The 19,570-nt window shown below is 46.7% G+C and overlaps 1 protein-coding gene across 1 annotated transcript in view; it reads right to left on the minus strand.

Moving 5' to 3' along the window:
• Positions 1–19,570, minus strand: part of LOC143400037 (adhesion G protein-coupled receptor E2-like) — a 33,515-nt gene that overhangs the window by 928 nt on the left and 13,017 nt on the right. The window contains exons 5-17 of the mRNA XM_077110238.1: positions 17,852–17,998; positions 17,705–17,751; positions 17,517–17,594; positions 16,938–17,115; positions 14,330–14,437; positions 13,763–13,998; positions 13,405–13,569; positions 7,799–7,996; positions 6,267–6,502; positions 5,969–6,035; positions 5,303–5,394; positions 4,347–4,515; positions 4,154–4,264 (exon numbers count right to left, since the gene is read on the minus strand). Of these exons, the coding sequence (XP_076966353.1) occupies positions 4,154–4,264; positions 4,347–4,515; positions 5,303–5,394; positions 5,969–6,035; positions 6,267–6,502; positions 7,799–7,996; positions 13,405–13,569; positions 13,763–13,998; positions 14,330–14,437; positions 16,938–17,115; positions 17,517–17,594; positions 17,705–17,751; positions 17,852–17,998 (1,832 nt within the window). The remainder of the gene's footprint in view (positions 1–4,153; positions 4,265–4,346; positions 4,516–5,302; positions 5,395–5,968; positions 6,036–6,266; positions 6,503–7,798; positions 7,997–13,404; positions 13,570–13,762; positions 13,999–14,329; positions 14,438–16,937; positions 17,116–17,516; positions 17,595–17,704; positions 17,752–17,851; positions 17,999–19,570) is intronic.

Raw genomic sequence — 19,570 nt, forward strand, 5'->3', positions numbered from 1 at the left:
TTACAGGAGTTCCATGATCATCAGGTGGCCAGCCATGGGGCTATTGGAGAGATGTCTAGATGTCTGGTCACCTGTCATTTCCTAACCTAACTCCCCTTCTTTCCCCCTTGCCTGAAGATTGAAAGGAGCTCAAGCATCTGCTGAGTTAAGGCAGTCTTTCAGGCTGCTAGCCCACCATCAGCTCAGTTTTGTTGACTTACCAAGTAAATGATTTTCCCTCGCCCCAACAACTGCCCTTGATTCACTGGGCCCTTTTCAAGCAGAGAGTAAACAGACTTGGGTTTGGTGGGAGATGTAAGATTTCCATGTTTTATGTTCTTTTCACTGATTACTGTAACAGTATAATTAAAGAATTCCAAAGAAACAACTCTATCATTGTATTTATACCTAACTTTCCTGAGTATTTCCTAACCTCTTTCTTACCCACTGCTTTGTGATGTTGTGGTGATCAGAGGCATGATGATCCTTGGGACACTTTGGCTATTTCCTATTGCAAAAGTGATCTATCCCATTGCCTAAAGGCTTAAAAAATGTCAAAAGCAAAAATTGATTAAAAAACTCATGACCCAGAGATAAACATTTTGCATTTGGAAAAATATGTATCTGCATTTTATTTACAAAATTGGGGGGATCAACATATTTAATGGATTTTATTTAAGGCAAAAATTCTGATTTAAAGTATTTTCGTAATGAAAACAAAATTATTACTAATGTAGCACAGAGCATGGGGTTGGGTTCTTTCTCTCATAAATTTACAGAATATACTTCTATGGAAAAAAGAGTGAGAGCAAAGTACTAGGATTTATCAGACTAATAGAAAGCAGAGCTCCCCAAAAGGGAGGGGTCCCAGAGAGGGACACTGAAGTGTGGCTATTGTCTAGGGGTTTATATAGATCTAAGGTTTAAGGAAGTCAACCCCCTTCCCACTCCTGGGCATGGCACACAGTGTCCATGCAGCCTTCAGTCCAGTCAAAATGTCCATCAAGCATTTTTTCTTCCTTGGAGAGACAAGGACCAGAGTCACATAGGTCCTGACTTAAAAATAGCCTTTTTGTAAGTTTCTTAGCAAATATCTGCAGGTGCTGTTTGTACTCACTGCACAGGAAGTGACCCAGGCTCATCTCCCTGTCTGCTCAGTCTTATCTCCTCCTCCTGATTTCACTAACACATCTGTCATGACATTATCCAGGTATCTGTTTTCTTGGCAATTTGGCCATGACTTTACCACTATGAAAGATTTAAGTGGGATATGACATTCTTGGGAGCATTCCAAATCCTGAAAAGTCCAAATCCCACATAGGGCATGCCATCTTCCTTGCAGACACCACAATATTTCCATACAAACCTTTAAAGATTTCTTTTCTTCTTCTTCTTCTTTTTTTTTGTTAAAAAATTTAAAGCACATTCAAGTCCTTTTAAATGTTGTGGATGTGAGCATCCTGGGAGGCTGTTTTTCTTGCTTTTAGAATTTTTGCATGGAAGAGACCTCATAGGAAGGGGGGGCAGTAGAAGAACGTTTAACAGAGAAACTGAGGAATTGGGCTGCAGATGGCATCTGGATGTTGACTTTGCTCAGCACCATGTCAGGCATGGACACATTTCAGGTTCTGCAGGAGTTGAATGTCGATCATGACCTCCATGAATCCTTTCAGATGGCCAACACCATGGATTTCTTGAAACACATAGCAGAGTCTTTGTCCTGTCCTAATGGCTTAAATGTGACCCAGTGGCGGTTCAGATTGTCCATGGGGAAGGAGGCTGTAGCTCAGACAGTCTTTCTAATCAGTCTGGAATGATAATTATTTAAAAATGACATATAAGATTGCAGAAAAGCAACTTACAAGTTCCATTTAAAAAAGGAAAGAAGAAATTTGTTATATAAATAGATTTTAGTTGCTTGATTTAAAAAAAAGGAATATGAGATGGTGGATAAGTTAATTAGCCTTATTACAGTAACCATTTTATTTTCTGTATGTATCCTATATTCACGTGGCACACCTCCAATATACACAGGGAATTTTTAAATTATATTTGTTAAAATCTGTTGTGCCTGGGGGATGACAACTGGCAGATCTTATCCACCATCCTGCTCCCTAGTTTTTGAAATGTTTAGTCAGCAAATAATAATCATATATGTTTATGGGGTTTAATCTCTCTCTCTCTCTCTCTCTCTCTCTCTCACACACACACACACACACTCACACATGCGCGCGCGCGCACACACACACACACACACACACACACACTCTTCAAATGAAGATTTCAATCACAAAATTGTCTTGCCTGATTGATTTCTTAGGGCTTGACCAACAGGCTACATTGGATGTAATTTTGCTGATTTTGGTATTTCTCAGAAGTCTCATCTTCCTACATCTCCTAACCCTTAAGTTACAGAAGACAAGAGCAGGTAAATGTGCTGCAAAAACACACAAAAAATGTATCTTTCAAAAGATGGATCTGAACCAGGTATAGTGGTCCCTGCCTGTAATCCCAGCAGCTTGAGAGGCTGAGGCAGGAGGTCATGAGCTCAAAGCCATTCTCAGCAACAGTGAGGCGCTAAGCAACTCAGTGAGACCCTGTCTCTAAATAAAATACAGTGTGGGGGTGGGATGTTGGTCAGTGGTTGAGCCCCTGAATTCAATCCCTGGTACCTCTCTGCCAAAAAAAAAAAAAAAGAGAGAGAGATGGATCTGATCTCCCCACTTCAGGGTTTGTGTTGGCTTCTGACTGAGAACAGGAAGAAAATTAAGGAAAGGCTGCCATTGTTATCTATTGCCCATCACCTACTATTAAAGGAAGGAGTGTTGAATTCTCTCTTTCCATATCTTCCCCGTCCCCACGGAGTATTTCATTCCTGCATCTGTGGAAGCTCAGCACACTTCTACTATTTTAGATGGGCAACCTCACTCGAGCCTTATGAATGCTGTGCTTCAGAAAATTATTCAGAACTGATTACAAGACAAATGTTTTTTTTTTTTAAATGAGCCAAGGAAGGCATTCCAAAATGAGAGAAAGATACTCCAACAACTTAAACCCTGGAGATGCCCAGTTTAAGGAGACACTGGAAGATAAAATGACATCAGGGATCCAACACAGTGGTCCAGTGCCCAAGATGGTAGAAACACCTGAATTTCCCCATCTGATGGTTTCCCATTTTTTGGACAAAAAGTTGACATTTCTTTTTCTCAATGTGCATATCATTCCTAGGGGCTGTGGTGGAGGGAGGGGGTGGTGAATCTATTCAATTATCTAGAACATGAGGCAGATTATGACGGCTTGAGAGAGAAAGCCAACCTATGTAATTGGTGTGATAGACAAAATAATGACCCACAGACATCCACACCCTAACCCCATAGCCTGTGAGTTTCACCATGTCTGGAAAAGGAACTTCTCAAGTAGTAGTATGTTAAAGATTAAAAAATCTAATTTTACATTAAATCTATTTAGATGGCACATATTAATGTATAATGTGATGTTTTCCTGCCTGTCTACAGTGTGAGTGTTTACATCAGGTTAAACATAACTATCTCCTCCAACATGCATTAGTTATTTGTGGTAAAATCTCAAAATCCTTTCTTCTGGCTTTTAAGGAAATGTGGTGCTGGGATGTGTCCAGGGCCGTGCACATGCCAGGCAAGGGCCTCCCACTGAGCGGCCTCCAGCCCCTCAGAGCTGTTGGAAAGGCGCAGCACACTTTGTGGTCTAGTGACCTACTGTGCGACATACCACAGAGCTTCTTTCTCCTGACTGTAACTTAGTACCCCCTGATCAAACTTTTCCCACCCCCTCCTCCCCAGCCTCTGGGAACCACTGTTCTACTCTTTGTTTCTATGAGATCAATGTTTGCATTTCACATATCAGTGGGATCATGCATGTTAAGCATCTTGAGATGAGAAAATCACCCTGGATTGTCCAGTTGAGCCTAAGGTCATCACCAGGGTCTTTAGGAGACTCAGATAAGGGTAGAGACACAAAGATAATAAGAGGGAAGGAGGTGGATGGGAGGGAGGGAGAGAGAATAATGTAAGGTCAGTGGACAGGCAGGCAGGATGGTGGAGTCCAGGAGGCAGGGGAAGCATGGTCTGTGGACAGGAGGAGAGAAATCCTGCCAATACCAGGAAACGTGTCCTCTGGGAGCAGGGAGTGACCCTACCGTGCTGGGTCTGGAGGTGTCAGACACAGCCTTGCTAGACAGAGTGTAGGACTCAGATGCAGCTGTCCATTTCCTGATCCTCTTGAGCCATGTCCTGTACTGTTCCCGAACCTGCAGAGGCAACCCACGCTCTGGGTCAGCTCACAGAGAGGGGTGTGGGTGGGGAGGCATGGGTGGGAGCTGGGCAGGGTACCTGTTGGCTGAGGAGGCAGTACACCAGGAAGATGAAGACACCCTGCAGGCTGTTGACGATGGTGAAGAGGTAGGCCATGACGGGGGCCAGGGAGCCCACCTGCAGGACGCCCAGACACCAGGTGCAGCCCAAGATGAAGAGGTGAGCCATTGCTTTAAATGTCAGCATCCTAGGTTGGGGGAGAATGGAGGCTTATAATGCACCCACAACAAAATCAGGCTATTCCCCTCTGCACCCATGGATGCACCTACTCTCCCCTGTAAGCGATTTATTGGACTGAACTCTGATCTTTACTCTCAATGATACCCCGCAGTAGAAATGCCATTTTGGGTCCAGGATAGCTTTTTGACTTGGACCCAGGACAGTGATAATTCATAAGCTTACTTCAAAGAGTTTTACGATGTTTCATGCAGATCCCTAATTTCCTTAATACAGCATTACTGAGGGTGCCCCGTGCTAGGGCTTGGACATAAAAAATTACAAAGAGAAGCTGGGGGCAGGGGTGCACACCTGTAGCCTCAGCTCCTGAAGAGGCTGAGGCAAGAGGATATGGTTGAACCCAGGAATTGGAGGCCAGCCTGGGAAACATAGTGAGATCATATCTCAGAAAACAAACACAGGACAAATTTCTGTTTTCACTAATCGTATGCCCTGTTCAAGTGTCTAATACAACTAAATGATGATATGCAAAAATTTGAAAGGTTAATCAGAGAAACCCAGAAGAAAGAGCATGAATTTTACCAAGATGCTGAGTGAAGGAACAACCCTGCCCTCTGGAGGATTGAACTGGAGTAAGCAGCAGAGCCCTGAGTCTGAGATGGCAGCCATAGAAGTGGAGCTGCATTTCTTAATTGTGGGCCACTCAGAAGCCCCGGAGGAGGGACATGAGGGGCTGTTCAGGCACATGGCTCTGCTCTTGGGCATCATTGTCATCTATGTCCCCTGGTCCATCTCACCTCGTGTTCTGGAGGGTGGACACATCTCTGTTGATGGAGGACAGCTTGCTCTTCACAATACAGAGGGTCATCAGGAAGAAAACCAAATTGACCTTCAAGAAACCAAGAAGCAAAGGAAAGACAGCAGCATGAATCTGACATAATTTTCCTGTGTACATATATGACAACATCACAGTGAATCCCACCATCATGTACATTCACGAGAATGGGCTCCTAACTAGATAAGGTATATTCCATGCTTATGTAATTGTATCAGAATGGATTCTACCATCACGTATAACTAAAAAGAACCCCCCAAAAGAGACCGCAGGAGGTTTCTTAATATTTTCTTTTCTCTTTTGCAGTTCTGGGGAGGGAACTCAGACCCTAGTGCATGCCAGACAAGCTCTCTGCCCTTGAACTACACCCCCATCCCCCAAGGCAAAGTTTTATTGAATAAAATTTTAAATCTGTTATCTGTGCATTCTAACCCTTGCAGCATCAATTTTACACCGGAATGGGTTTTAGTATTTGAAATAGGGTTAGAATTTGTAGATGTAGAAATCTTGGAAAACCCAATGCAACCCATAAAAATTCAGGGATAGTCTGTCCTGTCACCATCCTTAATATCCTGTGCTTCTATTGACCCTCAGATGGACAGGAAGGAACTCTGATGACATTACTCACAGAAGAGATGGCACAGATGGGTCCAAGGAAGCTCCACATAAACCCCTGTTCTGGACGGAGCCAGCAGCTGAGCAAGAGAGAGAACAACATCACTTTGCTGTGTTCATGTAGGACTCCACGACCAGAGTCACTCCACACATGCACAACCACAAGGACGGGAAGCCAGACTCCCTGTATGTGTGATATGTCACAGTACACTCTACTGCTTAAGCTCTGAAATACTCAAAATGCTACTTTGGTTCAAGTGAAGGCTGTGGACATGCTGGAGAGGAGAAGGACAAGTGGGGTCCGCATTTACCGAGTAGAGGTGCCATACAGGTGAGGTCTGGATGCTGCAGACACGGCCACGATGGCAGCTGGGACTCCGTAGCCCACAGGGAACATGAGCCTCCTCATGAGCCTGTTTCTGCTGGAGGAACTGAGCACAGTCAGGTTCCGTGCGGTGAGGAAGAGGAACAGCCCCTCCAGCAGCATCCAGGTGAAGGAGGCCAGGTAGAGGTAGTGCAGGGCGCCCGCGGTGACCGCGCACAGCATCTGGAGAGGAGAGAGACCCAGGGGCACAATCAGTGTCTGGGTGTGGCCTGGGATGCTGTCTGAGCCCTGTGGTGGGGGATTCTGCTGTGCACCAGGCGCTGCACGTGTGCTCCTATAGATCACAGCAGAGCTGGAGAGGTCCTGCTGCCCAGTGACGTTACAGCGTCCCAGGGCTGTGCAGTGGAGTTCCTCATGCAGTAGTGGTGACGTCACAACCTCCCAGGGCTGCCCTAAGTCATTCCTCATGCCTTAATGATGACATCATAATGTCCCAGTGCTGCCCTGTGGAGTTCCTCATGCAGTAGTGGTGATGCTCTTGTACACAAACCCCCTGCGCTGCTGGTTCCCGAACAGCAGGGCCACACAAGGCCAGCAGGACCTACTACTTACAAATGGCAACCAATGATCATGTGGCGGCTTATGCATTTACTGCACTATGCTTTTCACATTATTTTATAAGTGACTGTAGTTCACAGGGTTTAGTATCTTCTCTCCAAATGGTGCTGATCCTGGGAACAGCTCAGGGCGCACACTGAATGACAGTATCAGTAGCTGGATATTCACCCATCCCGGGCTCTTAAGAGATAGAAGCTCATTAAATAATTCCATGAATCAAAGCAGAAAAGATAGTCAACCCAGAAGGTGGGCAGACCTAGAAGCAGCAGGAAAGAGCAAGGGAGCAGACCACACAGCCCACAGCACTCCAGCAACTGACTCTGTAGGCGTGAAAGCAGAGGAAATGTTGGAGAGGAATTCAGAAAGCTCCTAGTTAAAATGTTGAACGAGCTAAAAGAAGATGTAAAGAATGAATTTGGAGAAGATGCAGAAAGTGGAAGATCATTTCAGTAAACCCAGAATCTAAAAATGAACCAAATAGAAATTCTGAAAACTCGATAAACCAAATTAACCTCCTTTTTTTCTCCTGGTAAAAAATGTCTGCTGTAAAACGGGGTGCCATGTGACGCCAGCCCCGTCGCCTCCTTCACGTCTCCTGATTGCATCAGGAGCCACGTCCGGTGATTGATGGATACCATCTAGAGCTTGCGTCAGTTCACCCTACCCGGTCCCCTAATGAAGGAACCTCCCCAGGATGTTGCAAGCCTTTTGCTAAGGAACAAGAGATGTAGGTGATGGGGTTGTCCAGAGGATTCGTTTTGTTGTTGAATCCTTCAACGTGAAATGGGCATTGATCTCCTCCGGACTTCCCCGGGGCCCAGGCTGTTTGATTAGGAGCCCGGGCAGCCTGGCTCCTGAGTTCAGCACCCCTGGGCGGGCGGGGTGGGGACACCCGGGTACCTTGGGCTGGGTTCTGTCGATGGCCGTGAGGAAGAGCAGGTGGGCAAGCAGGAGGCAGAGCGAGAGCTGCAGGTGCAGGGAGGTGCTGGTGTTCTGGATGGCTCTGCACAGGAGGAAGGTGAGGGCCGCCAGGACCAGGCACAGCAGCGACACGCCCAGCCCCACACACGTGATGAAGTCCAGCACAGGGTCGTCGTCCTGGGGCAGAGGGAGGAGCCTTTATATCCACGTGCCCTGCTCTGGGGTAGGAACCCTCCGCTATCTGTCATTTGGGGCAGCAGATTCAGGAATGGAGGGACCGGGTCCAGGTGTGAAGCTGATGGGGGAGGTGCTCCAGGTTCAGAAGGTTGGACTGTAAGGTTTTCTGAATGGAGCAGGTAAGCGGCTAGAAGGTCCTGGATGTGTAGAGTCCTTACTCAAGGAGGAGACCCGGGATTCCTGACTATGGGGCACAGTAAGGCGTATGTTGATATGTAAGTGTGTGTGTGTGAAGCCCATGCTGAGGGTCCCTCTGTCCTGTCCCATGAGGCCACAGGACAGAACCTGCACCTCAGTGTTCAGGCGTTAACCTCCCATCCCAGACACCACTGGCCTCAGTCCAGCTCTGCCTGTTTCTTACTGGCCACAAGTCCCTGTGTAGTCAGAATTACATACTTGGTTAAAAAAATAAAATTAATGACAACAGTAGCTTAAAATTCACCTTTCCCCCACTTCTTTCTGAAAGTCATCTTAAATCCATAAGGATATTTAAAAGCCCACCATCAATTCTATTTCAATGTAATTGAGGGGAAGAGGAGAGAAGAGGAAAGAGGGAGGGGAAATGTTCAAATGGTAAATAATGAAGGCAACATTTCAAAGCAGGCACATTTGGATGAAGTGCACACAGATGTTGTTTATGTGGATTTTGTTTTTGCAACATATCTGTAAATTTGAAATGGTTTCCCAAGAAAATGTTTGAAAACAAAGTACAAACCCTGCAGGTGACGTTTGTGCATGCTACATTTGAGACTCTGGTGTAAAGACAAAATTGGGAAATTAGGAGGCAGGACAGAGGAGGAGCAGAGGGAAAGAATGACACCTGATAAATGAAACAGAGGCAAAACTTTCAAAATAGATGCCTCTGGGTAAAGAGTAATGGGTGGTGGGTTTTCTTTTCATTTCCTCATGGTTTTAAGAGGACTTGGAGAAATAGGTGGGAAAGTGTAAATTTTAAGTTACCATGATCATTAATTTTCTTCCTTTAACCAAGTATCTGATTCTTTTTTGTTCTTGAAACGTATTTACAAAATAGAATTTTTTTCCTAAGAAAGCACTTAAAAATAAACAGTCCTCCAAGTGATATTAACAAGTGATGAATTTTGAGAACTTCTGATGTAAAGACAAAATCTAATTTCCATAATATACAAAAAGCTCTTGGCTGAGATCCTTGTCATGCTCATGGTCACAGGTGCTCACAGTGAATGCTCATAAGTGGGCTCACTTGAGAGTTGAACCTGGGGAAGCAGAAGTATCCACTTACCTGGCTAGAGGAGGAGGTAAATAGCCGGTTCAGCTATTCTCCCTGACTCTTCTGAACCCCTCTCACCTCAACTTCACCAGACCTTCCTTTTTTGTAAACCTGAAACCCCGACCACGGTTGAATTACAGACCCTGGTGGTAAATAGAATTCTAACTTGGTCTTCATATGTCCACCCCCTGCTGTTACACAAACCTTCTTCTATTCAGTTTTCTGATAATCTAGGTGTTGCTGTAGAGGGATTTTGCAGGTGGAATTTAGGACTCGATCTGTTGACTTTTAGATTAGGGAGTTTATTCTGGTTTGGTGTGATCAGGTGATTGCTTCAAAGATCTGGACTCTTCCTGGGAAAACATTCAAAACTTGAGAGGGATTCTATACATTTTCATGTTGGTTTTCAGATAGGAACACTGGTGTTTTGTGAGAAGCCCAACCAAGGGCCATAGGAGAGGAAATGTGGGTGGCTCTTAGGAACTGAGTGTGGTCCCCCCTGAAAGCTGCTAAGAGAAGGGAACTGGACTCTGCCTGCAACCAGGGAGCTGGAGGAGGGCTGCAAGACCCAGGAGAGACTGCGGCCCTGAATGATGTGATCTTGTCAGTCTTTCAGAACCTGTACAAGGAACTCATCCCCCTCTGCTGGGTTGCTGACCCACAGAAACTGCTAGGGAACAAATTTGTTTTACTTCAGCAGCGACATTTGATAAGTGTGTTTTGCAGCAATCAATGCTGAAGGCAGCCCCTCACCTGCACGTGGTAGTGGACCATGAGGACGGCAAAGCTGCTGAGGTGGGTACAGTGGCAGGTGGTGCTGTCACCTCCGGTGCTCACTGTCCTGCAGCCTGCAGTGGTCCAGTGACTCCCATTCTGGCTGTGGTCCCAGAAGACACAGAGCACCTTGTGCCTTGGTGCAGGTGTCACCAGCTGTAGTAACAGGACAGGGGTGTGAGCTGGTCTTCCTGCGCTCAGAGATGCTGACCCAGGAAGGGCTGGCTTTCCTGTGTGGAGTCCTGCTGAACCTCAAGTTTAAGAGGACAACAAGGGTGTGCCTGGGCCTGGGGCTCTTCCCACACGTGGTCCCCCCGCCCCTGCAACTCACAGGATGGGAGAAGGTGAAGGTAACTGGCGAGCTGATGTTCTGGGTGTTGTTGCTACTCAAAAAGGCTGAGACGACATCTGAGAGCAGAACAGATGAGACTGTTGGCAGCAAGTCCTTGTGTGTTCCATGGGGAGCCACCTGCTTCTCAGGCTCCAGGACCAGGGGAGCCTCGGCCAGCAGCTTGTCCATCCCTGGAGTGGAGACCAAGCCCACCACAGAAGGGCCTGCAGGACGAGGCCACGGGTGAGTCTCAGGGTCTCCTCCATGGCCTCCTCCTTAGATGGCCTCTCCTCCTTTTGAATTGTTGTATTATAATGATACATAATAGTGGGACTTGCTGCTCCACATTCACACGTGCTCACAACAGAAAGTGGCCTCATCACTCCCCAGAACCTCCCCTTTGGACACTCTTCTAATGATCTCTTCCCACCCACATCACCCTTAAGTCTTTAATTCTGTATTTTTTCACATCCTTGTACATCTTTTCCCACCCTAAAGCCGCTTCCAAACAGGATGGTACTTGTGTAAGGTGGACATCCCACCTTCTCCCCATCTCAGATGTTACCTGTGTAACAAGATTCCTGTGCCAGATTCCAGTTCAGCTGCATCTTTGCCTGATTCAGACTCAAAGTGACATTGCAAACTCCTTGCTTCTGTACCTCCAGGGCCAGTTCTATGAGTCACAGGAAGAAAAAAGAGTTATGTTAGGAATATATATATATATATATATATATATATATATATATATATATATATATGTGTGTGTGTGTGTGTGTGTGTGTGTGTATGTATGTGGATATGTGGATATTGTATATGTACAATATATACAATTGTATTATATATGTATATTATATATCACATATATCAAGGACCTATGTGTAACTTCCAATTTACAATAACCACACACATATATATGTGTGTTATATAGACACATATGTGTACATTCCAGATTTTATATGTAATGTATATATGTGTTGTGTATACATATGTGTGCATACATACATCCATGTATATGAAATCTGAAGTTATGAAGAATTGTAACAGTAAGTGCAATTGTGCACCAACATATTAGATAACTGAGATGAAATGGAGAAATTCTGAGGGACATAGAAACTACCAAAACTGACTCAAGAAGAAATGGAAAATTTGAAGAGACCAATAATGGGTAAAGAGATTGAATCAATAATGAAAAACCTTCATAAATAAACATGAGAGATCAGATTTTCACCAATTCTATATGGCTGAATTTCACTAATCATACAGGGAAGGATGAACATGAATTCTTTCTAAACTCTGGTTACAAAAGCATTACTCTAGATGAAAGAAGATAGACGGACAGTTCACACTTTGTATGATTGCTTTTTACTAAGTGGTAGAATAGGCAGCTACATTAAGACCACAAGCAGGTGAGTGGATGCCAAGTTTGGGGGAGGGGAGGAGAGCGAGATGAAAGCCGAGGAGGCACTGTGTTTAATTTTGGAGAAAAATGTCTTAGAAATGGAGGTGATGGCTACATCAGATTGTGAATGTTCTTGATTCCACTGAAATGTCAAACTGGTGGATTTTATTTATATATTTTATCTTTGGTGAATGATAAATGGTGAACTTAAATAGTGAATTTTATGTGATGTGAATTTTACCACAATGAAACAAAGCATACTTAAAAAGATTCATTTGTATTCTTCCATATTAGTTTTTTGAATCTTTCTATTTTGCTACCTATATGTGTACAGTTTTGGTTTTCTACCTTTTTTACTGTTGTGATTATTTATGTGAGTCACTGAGGTACAGTGTGGCCACTCAGCTCTAGTGGGATCAGAAGAGGATGAGGCTAGGAACACGGGCTGGCACAGAGCCAGGGACTTACCTGTGCCTGCAGAATAATTGAAGGTTGCTGTCCCCTCAGGCAGACCCCTGCTCAAGTGTGTCAGGGCACTCTCCAGGCCTGTAAGCAGGTGAGTGGCCACATTGTGCTTCTGTGAGGGAGGCAGGGTCTCCAGGTCCCCAGGGGTCTCCAACAGCTCATCCACCTCCTGCATGATCCCCTGGAGGGATGGGGGCACAGAGCAGGTGGAACTGGGCCAGAAGGACCACACAAAGAGCTTGACCACTCAGCCCCAGAGAGCAGACCCAGACACTGTCCAGCTGGGGATAGAGAGAGCATGGTTTGGGACTCCCTGGGTGGCCCTTGCTCCTCAGAGTTCAGCCCTGGTTTGTGACAGTCAAGGACGACAAAGACCAGGATGAGAGCAAGAGGGAGACAGTGCACGTGGGTGTCCAACAGTGTGTGTGGCTACCTGTGTCCTCTTCCATCTGCCCTGGGATAGTGGCCAGCTCATAACAGGACCCCACTGTTCTTAGGCCTGTCCCCCTTTCCCCAGACCACAGCTGCCCCTCTCCCTCTATGGGAGGTCTCCCCCTGCTTCCCCTGGAACCTGCCCTTACCTGGATGGTGTCCTTGGCCACAACTGGCTTGAAATCCCTGTGCAGATTGTTGACTTTGTCAAAGAAGTGGGAGAGACTCTGGGGAGGTGAGATGAGGGGTCATGGGTGGATGGGAATCTCAGGGCCAAGGGGTGGACGCTGGGCCATGCCAGGGATTCCCACCTCCCTGTCCTGGCTGGGGAAACTCACCTTGCTGTTGACTTCAGGGGGCAGAGGCCTGGTGAAGAAGGCCTACAAGAGGTCATATGAGAAGAAATGTGGGTGGCTCTTAGGAAGGGAGTGTGGTCCCCTGCTGAAAGCTGCTAAGGGAAGGGAACTGTATTCTGCCTGAAACCAGGGAGCTGGGAGGAGGGCCGTGAGTCCCAGGTGAGACTGCAGCCTTGGCCAATGTGATCATTTCAGCCTTGTAAGACCATGTGCAAGGAACCTATCCCCCCTTTGCTGGGTTGCTGACCCACAGAAGTGTGAGGTAACAAATTTGTTTTACTTAAGCAGCAACATTTGCATAAATCTGTTTTGCAGCAGTCAATGATGAAGGCAGCCTCTCACCTGCACGTTGTAGCTGGCCCTGAGGATTGCATGACTGCTGAGGCGGGTACAGCGGCAGGTGGTGCTGCCATCTTTGGTGCCCAATGTTTTGCAGCCTGCAGTGGTCCAGTGACCACATCCATTCTGTCCATGGTCCCAAAAGACACAGAGCACTTCACGCTTTGGCTCAGAGGTCACCAGCTGTAGGAAGAGCACAGAGGTGTGAGCTGGTCTTTTGTGCTTAGAGATACTGACCCCTTAGAAGTGGCTTGGGAACGTCTGAATTTCCTGGATGGGGGGCACCTGTAGGGAGTCCCACTGAACCTCAAGGTTAAGACAGACAACAAAGGTGTTCCTGGGCCTGGGGCTCTTCCCACACCCCTACACTCACATTGTGGGAGAAGGTGAAGGTAACTGGCGAGCTGAGGTTCTGGGTGTCCTTTCTGCTCAAAAAGACTGAGATGACTTCTGAGAGCAGGACAGGTGAGACTGTCAGCAGCGAGTCCTTGTGTGTCCCATGGGGAGCCACCTGCTTCTCAGGCTCCAGGACCAGGGGAGCCTCGGCCAGCAGCTTGCCCATCCCTGGGGTGGAGACCAAGCCCACCATAGAAAGGCCTGCAAGACGAGGCCACGGGTGAGTCTTAGGGTCTCCACCAGGGCCTCCTCCTTATATGGCCTCTCCTCCTTTTGAATTGTTGTATTATAATGATACATAATAGTGGGACTTGCTGCTCCACATTCACACGTGCACACAACAGAATGTGCCCCCATCACTCCCCAGAACCTCCCCTTTGGACGCTCTTCTAGTTACCTCTTCCCACCCACATCATTCTTTAAGCTTGAATTCTGTATTTTGGGCATCTTTTTCCAACCTGAGGCCTCTTCCAAACAACATGATACTGTTGTAAGGTGGACATGCCCACCTTTTCCCCATCTCTGATGTTACCTTTGTGAGCAGATTCCTGTGCCAGATTCCAGTTCAGCTGCATCTTTGCCTGATTCAGACTCAAGGTGACATTACCATCTCGTCGCTTCTGCACCTCTATGGACAGTTCTATGATTTGTGGTAATAAGAAGAGATTTGTTAAGAATATATATGTGTATATGTGATTATTTATATGTACACATGTCACATTATATACATGTATTTGTTTAATTTCCCATTTACTATAGTCACACATTTATTCAAGTGTATATAAAGACACACATATATGTATATAATCGTTTGTAACCTCAGATTTCATATATATATATTGTGTATACATGAGTGCATACACACATGTATATGAAATCTGAAGTTATGAAGAATTGTAACAGTAGGAGCAATTTTGCAGCAACAAATTAGAAAACTTAGGTGAAATTCTTAGGGACACAGAAAGTACTAAAACTGACTCAAGAAGAAGTAAAAAATCTCAAGAGACCTATCATGGGTAAAGGGATTGAGGCAAAAATGAAAACCTCCTAAATGAGTATCCGAGATCAGATGGTTTTGATTATGAAATTCACCAACCATATAGGGAAGAATGAACATGAATTAGTTTTAAACTCTTTCAAATAACAGAAGAGGGACACCACCTGGTAATTCCTGAAGGCCAATATTACTCTGATGCTCAAACCAGATAAAGACATCACAAGAATAGACCTTATTTCTTATGAACACAGATACAATAATCTGTAACCAAATATTAGGAATCAATGTAACTAAGAAACTCAGGACTTGTACATAGAGAACTATTAAAGATTTTGAAAGGAGACCCTAAATGAAGGGAAAGGCACCTCATGTTCATGGATTGGGAAACATTATATTGGTAAGATGGAGACACTCTCCAAAGAGATCTACAGGGTCAATGTGATCCTCTCAATGTCCCAACAGCCTATTAACATTATCATTTGCTTAAATGGAAAACTCACCTTAAAAGTAACACAGCACTGCAAGAGGTCCAAGTAGTTAAAGAATAGCTGAAAAGAGCAACAATGGTGGAGGACTCACACTTCCTGATTTCAGAACTGATGGCAAATGAGCGGAGAGCAAAGCAGCATGGTACTGCCATGAAGACAGAGGGAAAGTTGAGCCCAGAAATAAACCTACTGCCAAGTGCCTTTCAACCAGGGACCAAGACTATTCAATGGGCATAAGAATAGTCTCCAAGGAAAAAGAAGGAAGTGGACCCCTACCTCACACCACACACACAGATTAACTCAAAATAGAACAATGGCCTCAGTCTTAAGTACTGAAGCCCATAAGAGGACCTTGGATTTGGCAATGGATTGTTAGATATGATGTTGAATGTACAGCAATGAAGGAGAAAGTAGATAAAGTAGACGTCCTCAAAATTGAAAACATCTGACATTAAAGTGAAACAATTATCACAGATGTGAAAAGATAATCCATAGGATGGAGAAAGCATTTCCAAGTTGCACATCTCATAATAGTCTCCTGTCAAAATAGATGAAAAGCTCTTACAACTCAACAACCAAAGGACCAACCCCATCACAAATGCACAAAGGATCTGAACAGACATTTCTCCAAAAAGATACAAAAATGGCCCAGAGGCCCATGAAAAGATGCCAACCATCACCTGTCAACAGGGAGATGCAACTCAAACTGGCAACGAGACATCGCCTCACATACAATAGAAAGGCCTTGACAAAACCAAACATGATGGAAGTAACACTTTTTGTCAAGGCCTTGGAGAGGGGACCCTTGCACCCCTCTGGTGTAATATACAATAGTGCAGCCACTTTGCAAACCCTCTGGTGGTTTCCCCCAAAATTGAACACAGAACTACCATGGTACCTAGCAAGTCTACTTCTCAGTAGATACTCCAAGAGCTGCAAATATTATTCAAACAAACACTTATACATCAATATCATAGCAGCACTATTCACAATAGCCAAATGGTAAAACCAACCCAAATGTTAATCAGTGGCTGAGTGGGTCAACTCAACACCCATAGGATGGAATAATATTCAGCCACGAAAAGGGATGGAGTGATGCTATGCCATGCTCAACAGCATTATTCTAGGTGGAAGAAGCTAGAGGGACAGGTCACACTTTGCTTTACACTAAATGATAGAATAGGCAGCTCCATTAAGACAGCAAGCAGAGTTAGCGGGTGGGAATGAGGAATGATAGCCGAGTAGGCACTGTGTTTAATTTTGGAGAAAAATGTCTTAGAAATGAAGGTGATGGCTGCATCAGTTTGTTAATGTTCTTGATTCCACTGAAATGTAGAACTGGTGGATTTTATTTACATATTTATTTTTTGGTGAATGATAAGTGATGAACTTAAATGGTGAATTTTATGTTATGTGAATTTTACCACAATGAAACAAAGCATACTTAAAAAAGATTCATTTGTATTCGTCCACATTAGTTTTTTGAATATGTTTCCATTTTGCTACCTAAATGCGTACTATTTGTGGTTTTCTGCCTTTTTCACTGTTGTGATTATTTATGTGAGTCACTGAGGTACAGTGTGGCCACTCAGCTCAAGTGGGATCAGAAGAGGATGAGGCTAGGAACAGGGGCTGGCGCAGACCCAGGGACTTACGTGTGCCTGCAGAATGATTGAAGGTCGCTGTCCCCTCAGGCAGAGCCCTGCTCAGGTTTCTCAGGGCACTCTCTAGGCCTGTCAGCAGATGAGTGGCCACGCAACGCTTCTGTGAGGGAGGCAGGGTCTCCAGGTCCCCAGGGGTCTCCAGCAGCTCATCCACCTCCTGCATGATCCCCTGGAGGGATGGGGGCACAGAGCAGGTGGACTTTGGCCAGAAGGACCACACAAAGAGCTTGACCACTCAGCCCCACAGAACAGACCCAGACACTGTCCAGTTGGGGATAGAGAGAGCATGGTTTGGGACTCCCTGGGTGGCCCTTGCTCCTCAGAGGTCAGCTCTGGTTTGTGACAGTCAAGGACGACAAAGACCAGGATGAGAGCAAGAGGACAGACTGTGCACGTGGGTGTCCAACAGTGTGTGTGGCTCTCAGTGTCCTCTTCCACCTGCCCTGGGAATGTGGCCAGCTCAGAGCAGGACTCCACTGTGCTTGGGCCTGTCCCCCTTTCCCCAGACCACAGCTGCCCTCCTCCCTCTGTGGGAGGTCTCCCTCTACTTCCCCTGGATCCTGCCCTTACCTGGATGGTGTCCTTGGCCATGGCTGACTTTAAATCCCTGTGCAGATTGTTGACTTTGTCAAAGAAATGGGAGAGTCTCTGGGGAGGTGAGATAAGGGGTCACAGGTGGGTGGGAAACTCAGGGCCAAGGGGTGGACAGGGTGCTGCCCCGGGGATTCCCACATCCTTGTCCTGGCTGGGGTGCTCACCTGGCTGTGGACTCCAGGGGGGAGAGGCCAGGTGAAGAAGGGCTTGACTGGGGGGACAGGACAGTGGTTCATTAGGAGGAGCATGTGTGTGCGTGTGCTTGTGTGTCTGAGGTGGAGGAGGTTCTGGGGTCAGGGTGGGCCGGGTACCTTTGCAGATCCTGTTGTAGAAGCCATTGACACTCCCAGGAATCGGCTCCCAGCCTGGGAGGCATTGGCACAAGTAACTCCCCCAGGTGTTGGTGCAGGTGGTGGAGCGGTGGCACTTATGTTGCCTGGAGCTGCACTCATCCATATCTGGGGACATAGAGAGAGGGGTTGGTTCCCACTGAAGCCAGGACCAGTGCTCTCCAACATCTAATCTCCACCCCCTTTCCTCCCATTAGTGCCCTGCCTGGGCTGTGGTGCTGCCACCCAGTGACCCACACCCTTGTGCGTGTGTCGAGGAGTGTGCAAGCCCTGGTGTGCCCCAGGCTTGCCCTGTACTGATGCAGGTTGTGAGGCTGCAGAAATATGTCCTCCCAGGTAGTTTTTTGCTGCTGCTCAGGTCCCCCGGGAGTCTCCTGTCAGAACCCCTGTTCCTTTCCCAGGATCCTGGTCTTTCCATACAGCCCTCTGGATCCTCTGGCCAAGGCATGAACACATGGCACAATGTGCACCCATAGGGACCTTGTGTCCTCAGAGTCTCCTGGATCCCCAGTTTAGCCCTGTGCACCTCCTGCATTCATGCACCTTCCCTTTTCCCTCTGTGTACTTGGCACTACCATCTCCCGGGATGGGTCCTGGCTCCTGCCCACCCACTGCTGGATTCCACCTGGCCCCATGGATCCTGGAAGCAGCTTTCTTTGCCTAACCACCTTGCCCTGGAACGAGGCAAATCCTGCTCATGTGTGGAAGTTACTCCTCCTGGGAATCATGGTGTCAGGCCAGACCATGGCAAGGACCAGAGCATGTTGTGTGGAACTAGCTTTCTTCTGAATGGCAGGGACATGGCCCCCAGGAAGACCCAAACCCTCTGGGCAACTCCTTAAATGGGTGCAGATGTGCTCATCTTTTAAACACATAAGACGAGTCCAGCACCCACCATGTGCCAGGCTCTCTTACAGGCCCTTGTAATTTTCATAATCCTCCTGGAAGACACAGGAGGTAGGCACTGTTATGATCACCTTCATGATACAGATGGGTAGACCAAGTTCAAAGAGACGTAGTGATTTGACTAATAGCATGCAGCTAACAGGTGGCACAGGCAGGTTTTAGACCCAGGAAGTCAGTTGCAGAGCTGCCCCTGACGTTCATGCTACCCTGCTTCTGTGCTGGGCGACAGGTACATGCACACCTGTCTGTCTCAGACCAGGGCACCACTCCTGTAACCAGGGTTCTGCCGTCTAGATGTCACAGGAAAGGGACTGGCAACCTCAACCCTGATGATGGGGAGGTGGGGGAAGGGCCTACGTTGCAGCTGTTTTCCTCTCATTAATAAAGGATTCTTGGCTCCAGAAATGAGCACACAGCCTGGGCTGTGCATGCAGCAATTATGCCCTGTATGACCTGGCCGTCTGCAGATTTTCCACAGGGCACTCTCATGGCCCTCATTTGGTGATGTCTGCAACATGACAGGTCAGAGGCTCACCTCCCAAAGTTGTGCTTTCTCTCAGGGAACAGACCCAGGTGCTCAGCCTGACCCTGCTGTGAGATGTGGACAGACCTAAGACTCCAGGTGAACCTCCTGAGGCCGGGCTGCTCTGGAAGTCCCAGGACCACTCTGCTCTCTGGAGCAGAGCCCAAGGACATGTGGGTTCAGATTCTGTGCCATGGTGGGGCCTGGCAAGGGATCTACATCTCCTCTCCATCCTGGAGTGGCAGAGGGAG

This window comes from Callospermophilus lateralis, chromosome 1, assembly GCF_048772815.1.
Source record: "Callospermophilus lateralis isolate mCalLat2 chromosome 1, mCalLat2.hap1, whole genome shotgun sequence".
Taxonomy (NCBI): domain Eukaryota; kingdom Metazoa; phylum Chordata; class Mammalia; order Rodentia; family Sciuridae; genus Callospermophilus; species Callospermophilus lateralis.